At 54.9% G+C, this 16,496-nt stretch overlaps 1 protein-coding gene across 1 annotated transcript; it reads right to left on the bottom strand.

Moving 5' to 3' along the window:
- Positions 1 to 696: 696 nt before the first annotated feature.
- LOC142917411 (lysosomal thioesterase PPT2-like) lies at positions 697 to 16,233 on the bottom strand. The gene is made up of 8 exons (XM_076062069.1): positions 15,861 to 16,233; positions 14,187 to 14,334; positions 13,277 to 13,375; positions 7,331 to 7,435; positions 6,668 to 6,751; positions 6,103 to 6,187; positions 5,449 to 5,506; positions 697 to 1,752 (listed from the first exon to the last, which is right to left on the bottom strand). Exons 1-8 carry the CDS (start codon positions 16,185 to 16,187, stop codon positions 1,609 to 1,611), a joined length of 1,050 nt encoding a protein of 349 aa, XP_075918184.1. The 5' UTR covers positions 16,188 to 16,233; the 3' UTR covers positions 697 to 1,608.
- Between the last annotated feature and the right edge of the window lie 263 nt (positions 16,234 to 16,496).

The raw sequence follows: 16,496 nt of genomic DNA on the forward strand, positions 1-16,496 counted from the left end.
AGTTTGATCAGTTGCTGCAATTCGTGGCGCCGTTTCAATTTCAAAAGCATACTATCTTTTTAAACCTTTGTATTGTAGGTGTTCGTTTCTTTGCTCCGTTTATCTGAAATGTAACATTAGAATGCGAATATAGGTTATATACATCAGGTGTGGTGTGTGCACTGACCAGTATGAACGAGGTCCATCTTTAAAAATGTACTTTAACTTTTTCTTACCCCCGTTCTATTCTGGTGGAATTGCCAGGCAACAGCAAGTGCCTGCTGGTCTTCCAAAAGACAGGGTACAGACGGCAGTTGGATGACAAGAAGCTAATTCAGGAGTCCCTCATTTGTGTTTGGCAAATCTTTTTCTTTTTTTCAAAACTAGCACAGCTTTAGATGAAATGTCATTTTATCTCGATCGGTATCTTGAGACTTTAAGTATTCCAATCTCTCGCAAAGCAGTGCAACCTTTCGTTTTCACGTTGGCTGGCCCACGGAATTGGATACCACAGAGCTACTTCTGACACATCCCTTGCAGTGACCTCTGGTCCAAAGAGGCAAGGGCAGCACTGTTCAGCCCCCGCTCTGCGGCCAGTAATATTGATTACATGACGGTGACGCAGGTCATTCTTAACGTGGACCCAAATGTTTTGTTTTTGTGCAGTCGTTGGTGACCTGGGCAGCGTTTTAGATAAAAATGAAACGGACCGGCAAGTATTTATAGTTAACTTTATTGCAGGACAGGCTCTTACACGCGGCCACACGGACTGGTTAGGTATGTGTGGTGTGTGTGTGTGGTGCGTGTGTATGTGTGGTGCGTGTGTGTGGGTGTGTGTGGTGCGTGTGTGTGGGTGTGTGAGGGGTGTGGGTGTGTATGTGTGGTGCGTGTGTGTGGGGTGTGCGGGTGTGTATGTGTGTGCGTGTGTGTGGTGCGTGTGTGTGTGTGTGGTGCGTGTGTGTGTGGGTGTGTGGTGCGTGTGTGTGGGTGTGTGTGTGGTGCGTGTGTGTGGTGTGTGTGTGGTGCGTGTGTGTGGTGTGTGGTGCGTGTGTGTGGGTGTGTGAGGGGTGTGGGTGTGTGGTGTGTGTGTGGTGCGTGTGTGTGTGCGTGGTGCGTGTGTGTGGGTGTGTATGTGTGTGCGTGCGTTCCTGTAACGTTATGAAAATGGCCGTGACGTGACAGTAACTGACGTGGATTCTACCCAGGGGGGGAATTTAAACCCCATTGAGACATCTGAAGCAAAATGAACGCTCTACTCCTACCCCTATCTCTACACACACATACACACAGACACACACAGAGACAGACACACAGACACACACAGACACTCAGACACACAGACAGACACACAGACACACACAGACAGGCATGCAGACAGACACACAGACACATACTACCCCTGTCTTCCTCCCCGTGTCTCTCTCTCTCTCTGTGTCTCTCTCTCGCTGTGTCTCCCCGTGTCTCTCTCCCCATGTCTCTGTGTCTCTGTCCCCGTGTCTCTCTCCCCGTGTCTCCCCATATCTCCTTGTCTCTCTCTCCTCGTGTCTCTCTCTCTCCCCGTGTCTCCCTCTCCCCGTGTCTACCTCTCCCCGCGTCTGCTTGCCCGTGTCTCTCTCCCCGGGTCTCTGTCTACGTGAGGTGAGGCTGTATACATCGCACGAAGGCCGTTTCGCTATGGACCCACGCCTTGTGCACCACCCCTGGCACGGAGCAGGTGACCAGACCTCCCCTCCTGTCCAGCGTCCGCAGGCCAAACAGATCCTGGACGTAGACCTGGAAGAGGGGGGCACAGGTAAAGGTACCCCAGGTAGTGTAAGCAGGCCACCAGCAGCAAGTGGCGCTTGGGAGATATGCACACAAGATACATTATACGCAGATGCGTACACAAGGACACACACAACACATGGAGACACACACAGATACACACATTATATACAGATACACACATACACGCAAGATACATTATATGCAGATGCGTAGACACGGACACACAGATACAAAGACACATACAGACACACAGATACAAACAGATATATTATAAATACAGATACATACACACATACATACACACACGTACACACAAAGATAAAAGACAAAGATCCCCCATATAGCCTTAACAGACTGTAGGGGCAAGTGCTGTTAGCGAGCACCTATGAAGGCCGAAATGGTACACGGGGTGGGTGGCCAGCACCACGCCCGACCGCCTTTGTCTCCCTAGTGGCAATGTTTACACACCGCACCAGGTACTCATTTCAGGCTGAGTCGATCTAGGGGAAGCCCAGGACCGGTTCAGATAATCGACACTGGTGTTGGTTGTGAGCGAGAATCGAACCCGGGTCGCCAGGTTCATAGCGCAGCGTAGCGCTAACCGCTACACTATCGCTCCCCACACAGGTACACACATACACACACAGACACACATATACAGCGACACACAGATATATTATATATACAGACACATACACACAGATAAAGATACACAAAGATACAGAGTTAGTGAGTGTGTGAGTGGGTCTGCGAGTGTGTGAGTGAGTGTATGAGTGTGTAAGTGTGTGTGTATGTCTGGCAAATCAACCCCTTACCTCCTCGTGGTGCCGGACGGGCAACGCTGCCAATTCCGATTGGCTCCTCCCCTCATGGCATTTGTGACCACCACAGCGGCCAAATGGGGGCTCTGGACGGGTGCGAGGGGCTGGTAACCCCTCCACCTTCAATTAATTACCGTTAAACCACGGGGGATTTATTTATGTGTTTATTTATTTATTAATAAGCTTGTGCCGGAGGCCCCGGGTGGACAAGCGTCTATGACATCTCCTGGCCAAACCCCATTTGGCGGAGCCAGGAGATTGAATATTTACCCTCAGGGCTCCTCTAGAAACAACAAAAAGCCACTACGTGTGGCCACATGGAATGTTCGAACGCTCACTGCAGATGAGAGGCTGCCACTCCTCTGTTGGGAGCTGGACCGGTACCGTCTGGATCTCTGTGGTATTCAGGAGGTCCGGTGGACCAGCTCTGGCTCATGCCACCATGAAGGGTGGACAGTCCTCTACTCGGGGCAGGAGACTGCCAAACAACAGGTTGTGGCTCTTCTTCTGAATAAAAGAATGAAGGGGGCGTGGGAGCGTGGCGGTGAGGTGTGGGAACCTGTAAGCCCCAGGCTACTTTGGGCTCGCCTTCCCATCAACCAGAGTTGGTTGTGGTTACTTATGCCCCCACTGAAGACGAACATCCGTGAAGGGATGCAGGCAAGGCCGATGAGTCAGATGCCTTCTATGACCTCCTGTCACAGGTGCTAGCTAAAGTGGCCCCTCGGGATAGAGTCATCTTGTTGGGAAACTTAAATGACCGAGTTGGTCATGATGCTGGCACCTGGTCTGGAGTGATTGGAAGGCATGGGCCAGATCAGCTCAATAACGGCAGGAGGCTGCTAGTTTTTTGGTGCAGCCCATGGTCTTGTAATTACCAACACGCTGTTCCGGCATCGGCGCATTCACACAACATCATGGATGCATGCTGGGTCCAAGCAAGAACATCTGCTGGACTACATCGTGACGGAACAGCAGATGCGGGCCCATGTCCTTTACACCAGGACCTACCGTGGAGCTGATCTGCCCACTGACCATCGACTTGTCATCTGTAAGATGTGCCTGCCATTCTTCCACTCTAGTGGTGGGGGTTCACCCAGGACCCCATTCAAACCCTTAGTGGCATGGTCTCAGCTAGTTGTTGAAAGTTGCAAGCAAGAATTTCATCATCGCTTGAGGCTGGGGTTGGCATCGTTCCCCACTCCTCCTGATGTCGAGGGTAAATGGGCGAGGTTTAGAACTGTGACTCATGAGGCTGCAATGGCTGCTTTGGGTACACGGTCCAGACCTCCCCAGAGACCCTGGCTGACAGAGGAGGTGTTCAAGCTGGCTGAGAAAAAGCGACAGGCCCACTCTCATCGGCTACAGCATCCCACGTCGGGAGAATGAGGAGGCTTACCGCAGCCTTTGCTCAGAGGTTCGGAGAGCCATGAGGCGCTGCAAGGACGGGTGGTGGTCGCGGGTTGCTGAGGAGATGAGTCTGCCTCAGTGGCCCGCGATCACAAATCGCTCTTTAATTCCATCAAAAAGTAACCTGCAGAGCCACACCTATTACCATCAGAGGAAAGAACAGTGATCCAATCTCCGACCCCCAGGAATAGGTTTGCAGATTTCATGAGCATTGCTGTGAGGTCCTAGGGGAGGGGACATCTCTCAGCCAGGATAATACCATGGGACAAAGTGGGCATGACCCAGCCAAGGCTGCGGTGCCTCAAATATCGGAAGAAGTCACCCCCTGTGAGTGGCTGTCTGAGGTGCCATCTGTTCAGGAAGTACTGAAGGCGATCCAGAGTCTAAGACCAGGAAAGGCACTGGGCAGAGATGATCTCCCAAGCGAAATGCTGAGGGAGGGTGGCGTTTGTGCAAAGACTGCCCTACATGACATCATAACAACAGTCTGGACCACTGGACGGGTTCCGCAGGACTGGAAGGATGCCCTGGTGGTCCCCCTCTTTAAGGTTTAACAGCAGAGGTCTCACTCCGAATCAGTCGAGCGGCATTATCTTTTCATCGGTTGCGTAACGCTGTGTAGAAGCTACTTGGTCTGTCGCTCCGCACGAAGCTTCAGGTCTTCTCGGCCAGAGTCATTCCCTCCCTTCTCTACGCTTGCGAAACGTGGAACCCCCTAATGGAACATCTTCACCGGTTAGAAACATTTAAGCTGGCCTGCCTACGATCCATCCTGGGTTTAACCAGGCTGGATTGTGTGAGGAGCTCACAAATCCTTGAAAGAGCTGGGCAAGGTCCCATCGGTGAGCTCCTCTGGCAGGCAAGGCTGCGTTGGTTGGGTCATGTAGCCCGCATGCCCAGCCACCGCATGCCGAAACAGCTTTTGTTCGGCCGGATAAAGGGGGCTAAACGGGCGCGGGACGGACTAGAGAGGAGATGGAGTGATGTGGTCCATGAGGACGTGGAGCTGAGTGGACTTGCCAATGACTGGTACCAGCGGTGTCAAGATCGGCCTCTGTGGAGGAGGCTCGTGAAGGACGCTACTGGGCAGTTGGAGGCAGTCGCCCTCCAACAACAACGTAGGGGAGAGGAGCGACGCTCACAACAACGAGCGGAGCGCCGGGTGGCAAAAGCACAGCAAGTTGGCACAGTAGGGGGCACAGGTGGTGCATCAGCCAGTCATCTCAGTCAGTCGACCCGTGGCAACTGGGTCTGCCCCGTGACCTCCTGCCAGCAGGCGTTCGACACTTCACGTGGCCTCAAGGTGCACATAGCCTGGCATAAGTGTCGTGGAGACGTCACTGCCACTTAGTGGCAAATGGCGGTTGTTGTTGTTGTGTAAGTGTGTGTGTATGAGTGTATGAGTGTGTGTGTATGTAATGGCGAATGGCGGTTGTTGTTGTGTATGTAAGTGTGTGTGTGAGTCTCTTACAGGCTGATTGACCATGTCGATAACTGTAGAAGCGTTGCTGTCAAAGAATCCAAATAAACTGCAACAGCAACATCACCAACATCATAATCAACATAATCAGGACCATCACCAGCATCATCAACATCATCATCTACATCAGCAGCAACATCATCATAATCAACATCATCATCAGCACCACCATCATCATCAGTACCACCACCATCAGCACCACCATCAACATCATCATCAATATCATCAGCACCACCGTCATCAGAATCATCAGCAGCAACATCATCATAATCAACATCATCATCAGCACCACCATCATCAGCACCACCATCATCATCAGCACCACCACCATCATCAGCACCACCACCAGCATCATCAGCACCACCACCATCATCATCAGCACCACCATCAACATCATCATCAATATCATCAGCACCACCGTCATCAGAATCATCAGCACCACCGTCATCATAACCATCATCTTCAGCCTATTCATACCGTTTTAACAATGAACCCACCACCACCGCCACTACCACATCAGCAACCGAACCGCACTGTCACCGCACTGTCACCGGCACCGCACCAGCACCGCACCGGCACCGTACCGGCACCGCACCGGGTGCGCCTTCAATCCAGCAGCGGATAAAGCCCATAGAGGGACCTCACCTCGTCTGCCACGGTCTCAGCTCCCCGTCCCCCGAGCCTCCTACCAGCACGAGACGCCTCAGCTGCACAAAGTTTCTCTTGAACACTGCAGAGGGAGGAGGGAGGATGTTGACTGCCTCGCCTGGTACGCGGGAGGTTCGTGGGTTCGATCTCGGACCCCGAGTCTGCGTCTCTCGCTCTCTTTGTGGTGAAATGTTGACTACCTCGCCTGGTATGTGAGTTCGATCCAAGACCAAGTCTGCATCTCTGTCTCATCATCATCACAGTGGCTAGGAGATGTTGACTACATCACCTGGTACACGAGAGGTCGTGGGTTCGATCTCCCGATCCTGACGAGTACGATGGCAACCCGCCCCTTACAAAGATGGCAGCCCGTCCCCTGAGCACGATGCAAGATGGCCGCGTGTCCCCTGAGCAAAATGGCCGCCTGTCCCCTGAGCAAAATGGCAGCCCATCCCCTGAGCAAGATGGCAGCCCGTCCCCTGAGCAAGATGGCAGCCCATCCCCTGACCAAGATGGCAGCCCGTCCCCTAAGCAAGATGGCGTCTGTGTGTGTGCCCATCACCGTGAGCCATGCGGTGAGGCGTCTCGTTATTGATGATGGGCAGGAACAGGTTCTTCTGCAGGTAACGCTGCTGCTGGGTTGGGTCTGGGGTGGGAGAGGAGAGAGACATGAGCATGGATCACTGGGTCTGTGTCCCCACATCTCCCCGTGTCTCCCCGTGTCTCCTCATATCTCCCCGCGTCTCCCCTGTGTCTCCCCCGTGTCTCCCTCGTGTCTCCCCTGCGTCTCCCCCGTTTCTCCCCCATGTCTCCCCATATCTCCCCGCGTCTCCCCTGCGTCTCCCCCCAACGCGTCTCCCGCCACGCATCTGCCAGCATCTCCCCCGTGTCTCCCCCGTGTCTCCCCCGTGTCTCCTCGCATCTCCCAGAATCTCCCCCGTGTCTCTTCCCCCCTCACCTCACGGTGTCTCCCCCCATGCATCTCCCCCCCACGCGTCTCCCCCAATGCGTCTGCAAGCGTCTCCCCCATGTCTCCCCCCACGCATCTCCCCATGTCTCCCCATCTCTCCCCCGTGTCTCCCCCCACGCGTCTCCCCATGTCTCCCCCGTATCTCCGTGTCTCCCCCCACGCGTCTCCCCATGTCTCCCCATCTCTCCCCGGTGTCTCCCCCCACGCGTCTCCCCCCCACGAGTCTCCCCCCCACAAGTCTCCCCCCACGCGTACCGTGCCAGTAGTTACAAACGGACACCTCCTGTCCCAGACGCCAGTAGCAGAGGGCGGAGATCACGGACAGCAACCAGGGGAAGGCGCTCTGAACCCACAGAGGCTCTGAGACACACGGGGAGACACGGGGAGACAGGGTGAGACACACACGGAGACACAGGGAGACACGGGGAGACAGGGTGAGACACACACGGAGACACGGGGAGACAGGGTGAGACACACACAGAGACAGGGAGACACGGGGAGACGGGGTGAGACACACACGGAGACACAGGGAGACAGGGTGAGAAACACACGGTGAGACACACGGGGAGACACGGGGAGACAGGGTGAGACACACACGGAGACACAGGGAGACACGGGGAGACAGGGTGAGACACACACGGAGACACACGGGGAGACAGGGGGAGACAGGGTGAGACACACACGGAGACACACGGAGACACGGGAAGACAGGGTGAGACACACACGGAGACACACAGGGAGACACGGGGAGACACAGGGAGACATACACGGAGACAGGGAGACACGGGGAGACGGGGTGAGACACACACGGAGACACAGGGAGACAGGGTGAGACAGGGTGAGACACACGGAAACACAGGGAGACAGGGTGAGACACACACGGAGACACAGGGAGACACGGGGAGACGGGGTGAGACACACACGGAGACACGGGGAGACACGGGGAGACAGGGTGAGACACGGGGAGACACGGGGAGACAGGGTGAGACACACACGGAGACACACGGGGAGACAGGGTGAGACACACACGGAGACACAGGGAGACACGGGGAGACAGGGTGAGACACACACGGAGACACAGGGAGACACGGGGAGACAGGGTGAGACACACACGGAGACACAGGGAGACACGGGGAGACGGGGTGAGACACACACGGAGACACAGGGAGACACGGGGAGACAGGGTGAGACACACACGGAGACACAGGGAGACACGGGGAGACAGGGTGAGACACACACGGAGACACAGGGAGACACGGGCAAACAGGGTGAGACACACACGGAGACAGGGAGACACGGGGAGACAGGGTGAGACACACACGGAGACACAGGGAGACACGGGGAGACGGGGTGAGACACACGGAGACACAGGGAGACACGGGGAGACGGTGTGAGACACACACGGAGACACACGGGGAGACACGGGGAGATGGGGTGAGACACACACGGAGACACACGGGGAGACACGGGGAGACAGGGTGAGACACACACGGAGACACAGGGAGACACGGGGAGACAGGGTGAGACACACACGGAGACACAGGGAGACATGGGGAGACGGGGTGAGACACACACGGAGACACAGGGAGACACGGGGAGACAGGGTGAGACACACACGGAGACACACGGGGAGACACGGGGAGACAGGGTGAGACATACACGGAGACACGGGGAGACACGGGGAGACAGGGTGAGACACACACGGAGACACAGGGAGACACAGGGAGACAGGGAGACACGGGGAGAAAGGGTGAGACACACACGGAGACACAGGGAGACATGGGGAGACATGGAAAAACGCGGGGAGACACGGTGAGACTCAGGGAGACACGGGGAGAGGCGTGGAGACACGGGGAGACACACGGAGATAGGGGGAGACACGTTGAGACACGGGAAGACATAGGGAGACACGGTGAGACACGGGGAGACACAGATACACGGTGAGACACAAATTCTCTGTATGAGTATATCTCGGGGTATCTGTGTGTGAATCTGTCTGTCTGTGTCTCTGTGTATGTGTGAGTGCTGTGTATGTTTGTCTGTATCTGTGTGTGAATCTGTGTCTCTGAGTCTGTGTGTCTGTGTTTGTCTGTATCTGTGTGTGTGTGAGTGTCTGTGCGAGTGTATGTGTGTCTGTCTGTTTATCTGTGTGTGTGTCTGTGTATCTATGTGCGAGTGTCTCTGTGTGTGGCTATGTGTCTGTGTCTCTATGTGAGTGTCTGTGTTTCTATGTGTGTGTCTGTGTCTCTGTGTGTGTGTCTTTGTGTGTGTCTGTGTGTGTGTGTCTGTGTGTGTGTCTGTGTGTGTGTCTTTGTGTGTGTCTGTGAGTGTCTGTATGTATGTATGTGTTTGTGTCTGTATGTGTGTGTGTCTGTGTGTGTGTGTATGTCTGTATATGTGTGTGTCTGTATGTATATGTATGTGTGTGTCTGTATGTGTGTGTGTGTGTGTCTGTGTGTGTGTCTGTGTGTGTGTGTCTGTATGTGTGTCCGGCAAAACAACCCCCTACCTCCTCGCGGTGCCGGATGGGCAACTCTGTCGTGGACAGCGCTGTGGGGGGAGTTCCAATTTTGATTGGCTCCTCCCCTCATGGCATATGTGTCCACCACAGGGGCTAAACGGGGGCTCTGGACGGGTGCGAGGGGCTGGTAACCCCTCCACCTTCAATTAATTACCACAAAACCACGAATTAAACTGAAATATGTAACAACTAAGCTTGTGCCGGAGGCCCCGGGGGGCCAGGCGTCTATGACGTCTCCTGGCCAAACCCCAATTGGCGGAGCCAGGAGATTGAATACCTACCCTCGGGGCTACTCCAGAAACAACGAAAAGCCACTACGGGTGGCCACGTGGAATGTTCGAACGCTCACTGCAGAGGAGAGGCTGCCACTCCTCTGTCGGGAGCTGGACCGGTACCGCCTGGATCTATGCGGCATTCAGGAGGTCCGGTGGACCGGCTCTGGCTCCTGCCACTATGAGGGGTGGACAGTCCTCTACTCGGGGCAGCAGACTGCCAAACAACAGGGTGTGGGTCTTCTTTTGAACAAAAGAATGAAGGGGGCGTGGGAGCGTGGCGGTGAGGTGTGGGAAGCTGTAAGCCCCAGGCTACTTTGGGCTCGCCTTCCCATCAACCGGAGGCGAGGAATGGTGGTCGTGGTTACTTATGCCCCCACCGAAGATGAACATCCGTGGAGGGATGCAGGCAAAGCCGATGAGTCAGATGCCTTCTATGACCTCCTGTCACAGGTGCTGGCTAAAGTGGCCCCTCGGGATAGAGTCATCATGTTGGGTGACTTCAATGCCCGAGTTGGTCATGATACTGGCACCTGGTCTGGAGTGATTGGAGGGCATGGGCCAGATCAGCTCAATAACAACGGTAGGAGGCTGCTAGATTTTTGTGCAGCCCATGGGCTTGTAATTACCAACACGCTGTTCCGGCATCGGCGCATCCACACAACATCATGGATGCATGCCGGGTCCAAGCAAGAACATCTGCTGGACTACATAGTGACGGACCAGCGAATGCGAGCCCATGTCCTTGACACCAGGACCTACCGTGGAGCTGATCTGCCCTCTGACCATCGACTAGTCATCTGTAAGATGCGCCTGCCATTCTTCCACTCCGGTGGTGGGTGTACACCCAGGACCCCATTCCAACCTAAAGTGGCCTGGTCTCAGTTATCTGATGAAAGTTGCAAGCGAGAATTTCATCATCGCTTGCGGCTGGGATTGGCATCGTCCCCGACTCCTCCTGATGTCGAGGGTAAATGGGCGAGGTTTAGGACTGTGACTCATGCAGCTGCAATGGCTGCTTTGGGTACGCGGTCCAGACCTCCCCAGACACCCTGGATGACAGAGGAGTTGTTCAGGATGGTTGAGAAAAAGCGACAGGCCCACTGTCATCGGCTACAGAATCCCACGTCAGAGAATGAGGAGGCTTACCGCAGCCTTCGCTCGGAGGTTCGGAGAGCTGTGAGGTGCTGCAAGGATGGGTGGTGGTCGCGGGTTGCTGAGGAGATGGAGTCTGCCTCAGTGGCCCGTGATCACAAATCTCTATTTAACTCCATCAAAAAAGTAACCTGCAGCGCCACACCTATTACCATCATTAGGGGAAAAAACGGTGATCCAATTTCCGACCCCCAGGAACAGGTTCGCAGATTTGCTGAGCATTTCTGTGAGGTCCTGGGGGAGGGAAAATCCCTCAGCCAGGAAAACATCGTGGCACAAAGTGAGGATGACCCTGCTGAGGCTGCGGTGCCTCAAATATTGGATGAAGTCACCCCCTGTGAGTGGCTGGCTGAGGTGCCATCTGCTGAGGAAGTATTGAAGGCGATCCGGAGTCTGAGACCAGGAAAGGCAGCGGGCAGAGATGATCTCCCAAGCGAAATGCTGAGGGAGGGTGGCGTTTGTGCACAGACTGCCCTATATGACATCATAACAACAGTCTGGACCACTGGACGGGTTCCGCAGGATTGGAAGGATGCCCTGGTGGTCCCCCTTTTTAAGAAGGGGGACCGCACAGACTGTAACAACTACAGGGGCATCTCACTCCTCAGTGTGCCGGGAAAGGTCCTGGCAAGGATTATTCAGCATCGCCTTGCCAGGCACGCTGAGGAGAGGCTTGCGGAGCCCCAATGCGGTTTCAGGAAAGGGCGGTCCTGCACAGATGCCATATTTTCTGTCCGCCTGCTACAGCAGAGGTGTAGGGAATTCCAACAAGACCTACATCTCTGCTTTATTGACCTGGTCAAGGCCTATGATACCATCAGTAGGCCTGGGCTCTGGGTCGTTCTTCGTGCTTTTGGAGTACCTGACCCTCTGCTCACGATCATTAAGGACCTTCATGATGGTGAGCGGGCCCGGGTAAAACTACGTGGCCGGGAGTCAGAGCCATTCCCTGTACACCTTGGGGTGCGACAGGGATGTCCTCTGGCTCCCACATTATTTAACATCTATTTTGACCACGTGGTTCGTGAAGCCTTCAATAGCTGTACCGGGGGAATCTCCATATGGTACAGATATAATGGGAGGCTAATCGATGCCCGGGTGCGGTCAAGGGATGGCTCCCTATTGCTCAACCACGTTATGTATGCTGATGACTTGGTAATAGCTGCTCAGTCAGAGGAGGAGTTGGAGACGCTGCTGCTGAGACTGGAGCGTGTCACTAAGAGGTGGGGCCTTACCATCAGCCCCACCAAAACTAAGCACCTGCCTGGGTATTTTGTACCATCGGACACTCCACCCCCACAACTCCCAATCGGTGATGGGGCAGTTGTGGAGAGAGTGGAGAGTTTCCCATACCTGGGCAGTGTGCTTATGACTGGCTCCAGTTTAACAGCAGAGGTCTCACTCCGAATCAGTTGAGCGGCAATATCTTTTCATAGGTTGCGTAACGCTGTGTGGAAGCTACCTGGTCTGTCGCTCCGCACTAAGCTTCAGGTCTTCTCGGCCACGGTCATTCCCTCCCTTCTCTACGCTTGCGAAACGTGGACCCCCCTAATGGAACATCTTCGCCGGTTGGAAACATTTAGGCTGGCCTGCCTACGATCCATCCTGGGTTTAACCAGACTGGATTGTGTGAGGAGCTCACACATCCTTGAAAGATCTGGGCAGGGTCCCATCGGTGAGCTCCTCCGGCAGGCAAGGCTGCGATGGCTGGGTCATGTAGCCCGCATGCCCAGCCACCGCATGCCGAAACAGCTTTTGTTTGGCCGGATTGAGGGGGCTAAGCGGGCGCGGCACGGGCTAGAGAAGAGATGGAGTGATGTGGTACAGGAGGACGTGGAGCTGAGTGGACTTGCCGATGACTGGTACCAGCGGTGTCAAGATCGGCCTCTGTGGAGGAGGCTCGTGAAGGATGCTACTGGGCAGTTGGAGGCAGTCGCCCTCCAACAACAACGGAGGGCGGAGGAGCGACGCTCACAACAGCGAGCGGAGCGCCGGGTGGCTAAAGCACAGCAGGTTGGCACAGTAGGGGGCACAGGTGGTGCATCAGCCAGTCATCTCAGTCAGTCGACCCGTGGCACCTGGGTCTGCCCCGTGACCTCCTGCCAGCGGGCGTTCGACACTTCACGTGGCCTCAGGGTGCACATAGCCTGGCACAAGCGTCGTGGTGACGTCACCGCCACTTAGTGGCGAATGGCGGTTGTTGTTGTTGTTGTATGTGTGTGTGTCTGTGTGTGTGTGTCTGTGTGTCCGCACCTCCTCCATAGACTCCCATCAGTGGACCTCCCAGGGAGATGAAGGTGTGAACTCTGTGATGGTGAACCATGGAGAGGATAGCTCGACACACCATCGCCCCTACATCAACACCATCAACATCACCGTCAACATCACCATCAACATCACCATCACCCCCCCACCATCACCACCCCACCACCACCATCACCACCACCCCCACTACCAACACCACCATCAACACCACCCCCATCACCCCCAACACCACCACCATCTCCACCACCACCAACACCACCATCACCACCACCACCATCACCACCGACATCACCATCACCAACATCACCACCGACACCACCACCACCATCACCACCACCCCACCACCGCCACCCCCACCACCATCACCACCGACATCATCACCACCATCACCACCACCATCACCACCATCACCACCACCCCATCACCACCACACCACCCCTGCCACCACCATCACCACCACCACCACTGCCATCACCACCACCACCCCCACCACCATCACCACTGCCATCACCACCACCACCATCATCACCACCATCACCCCCACCACCACCACTGCCATCACCACTACCATCACCATCACCACCGACATCACCATCACCATCACCACCACCACCACTGCTACCACCACCACCACCACCACCACCACCATCACCACCAACACCACCATCACCACCAACACCATCACCACCCCCACCACCACCCCCACCACCATCACTACCACCACCCCCATCACCACCATCACCACCATCACCACCCCCACCACCACCACCATCACCACCACCACCCCCACCACCACCATCACCACCATCACCACCCCCACCACCACCATCACCACCACCACCACTGCCATCACCACCATCACCACCACCACCACTGCCATCACCATCACCACCACCACCTTGCGATACACAGATGATGGTGAGTCCGTGGCTGGAGTTGACTCGCTCCATCTCCCTCCAGAAAGACCTGAGCTGCCTCCAGAGAGCCATGATGCTGACGTCATCGCTGAAGGCGCCAAGCACCACGACTGGGGTCCCAGGCAGGGCCTGCACTAGCAGCAGCAGCAGCATTAGTAGCAGTAGCATCATCATCAGTAGTATCATCATCATCAGAAGTATCATCATCATTATCAGTAGTATCATCAGTATCATCAGTAGTAGTAGCATCATCATCAGTAGTATCATCATCAGTAGTATCATCATCATCAGTAGTATCATCATCAGTAGTATCATCATCATGATGAGACCCATAGAGACCCATAGACTCATCACATACAGACCCATAGACTCACCACACAGAGACCCACAGACTCACCACACAGAGACCCACATACTCACCACACAAAGACCCATGGACTCAACACACAGAGACCCACAGACTCACCACACAGAGACCCATGGACTCAACACACAGAGACCCATAGACTCATCACACAGAGACCCATAGACTCATCACACAGAGACCCATAGACTCATCACACAGAGACTCATAGACTCATCACACAGAGACCCATAGACTCATCACACAGAGACCCACAGACTCGTCACACAGACACCCACAGACTCACTCACACAGACACCCATAGACTCACCACACAGAGACCCACAGACTCACCACACAGAGACCCATGGACTCATCACACAGAGACCCACATACTCGTCACACAGAGACCCATAGACTCACCACACAGACACCCATAGACTCACCACACAGAGACCCATAGACTCATCACACAGAGACCCATAGACTCATCACACAGAGAGCCACAGACTCATCACACAGAGATCCACAGACTCATCACACAGAGACCCATAGACTCACCACACACAGAGACCCATAGACTCACCACACAGAGACCCATAGACTCATCACACAGAGACCCACAGAGTCACCACACAGAGACCCATAGACTCATCACACAGAGACCCATAGACTCACCACACAGAGACCCATAGACTCACCACACAGAGACCCACAGACTCATCACACAGAGACCCATAGACTCACCACACACAGAGACCCATAGACTCACCACACAGAGACCCATAGACTCACCACACAGAGACCCATAGACTCACCACAAAGAGACCCATAGACTCATCACACAGAGACCCATTGACTCATCACACAGAGACCCATAGACTCACAACACAGAGACCCATAGACTCACCACACAGAGACCCATAGCCTCACCACACAGAGACCCATAGACTCACCACAAAGAGACCCATAGACTCATCACACAGAGACCCATAGACTCACCACAAAGAGACCCATAGACTCATCACACAGAGACCCATAGACTCACCACACAGAGACCCATAGACTCATCACATAGACCCATAGACTCATCACACAGAGACCCACAGACTCATCAAAGAGACCCATTGACTCATCACAGAGACCCATAGACTCATCACACAGAGACCCATAGACTCATCACAGAGACCCATAAACCCAGCACACACACACCACTCACTCACTCACCACAGTCACCACACACAGCACACACCACTCACCACACACTCACCACCCTCACCCCACACTCACCACACTCACCACCACCACTCACCTCCCTCACCCTCCGTGCCAGGGTCTGGTAGTTGCCAGGTCCATCTCTCAGTCCGTGGACTATCACCACAGGCCGCCTCACACCACTACTCACACTACTACCACCACTACTACTAGTACCACCACTACTACCACTAGTACCACCACTACTACCACCACTACCACCACTACTCATCACAAGACTCTTCATTCTACTCATCATTCCCTCACCACCTCCTTCATTCGCTCCTCCTCCTTCCCTCGCCACCGCTGCGAGCCAAGGAACGAACGGAAGCAACAACAACAACGCAGCCACCACCACCACTCTGGCCCCTGACGTTCTCTCCATTTCATTCCTTGCCTCGTTCCTCCTTGTTTCCTTCCCCCTCCCTCCTTCCCCCTCCCTCCCTCCTTCGTTCCCTCGTCCCCCCTCCTTCCCTCGTTCCTCCTTCTTTCGTTCCCTCCCTCCTTCCCCTCTCCCTCCTTCCCTCCTGCTTTCGTTCCCCCGTCGACTCGCTAAGAATGAAAGATAAATTATCCAGGCGGAGCGAGGCGGCCGCTGTCAAAAAAACAAACCGCGGAAGTCGACTCCAGGTGGGGCGGGGCTGTCGATGGTCATTGTATGACGTCATTAACACTCGAGCCGGAGGGGGGTATC

This window comes from Petromyzon marinus, unplaced genomic scaffold (genome assembly GCF_048934315.1).
Source record: "Petromyzon marinus isolate PM22_M1 ecotype Great Lakes invasive population unplaced genomic scaffold, UKy_Petmar_22M1.pri1.0 PM_G_Scaffold_49, whole genome shotgun sequence".
Lineage (NCBI taxonomy): Eukaryota > Metazoa > Chordata > Hyperoartia > Petromyzontiformes > Petromyzontidae > Petromyzon > Petromyzon marinus.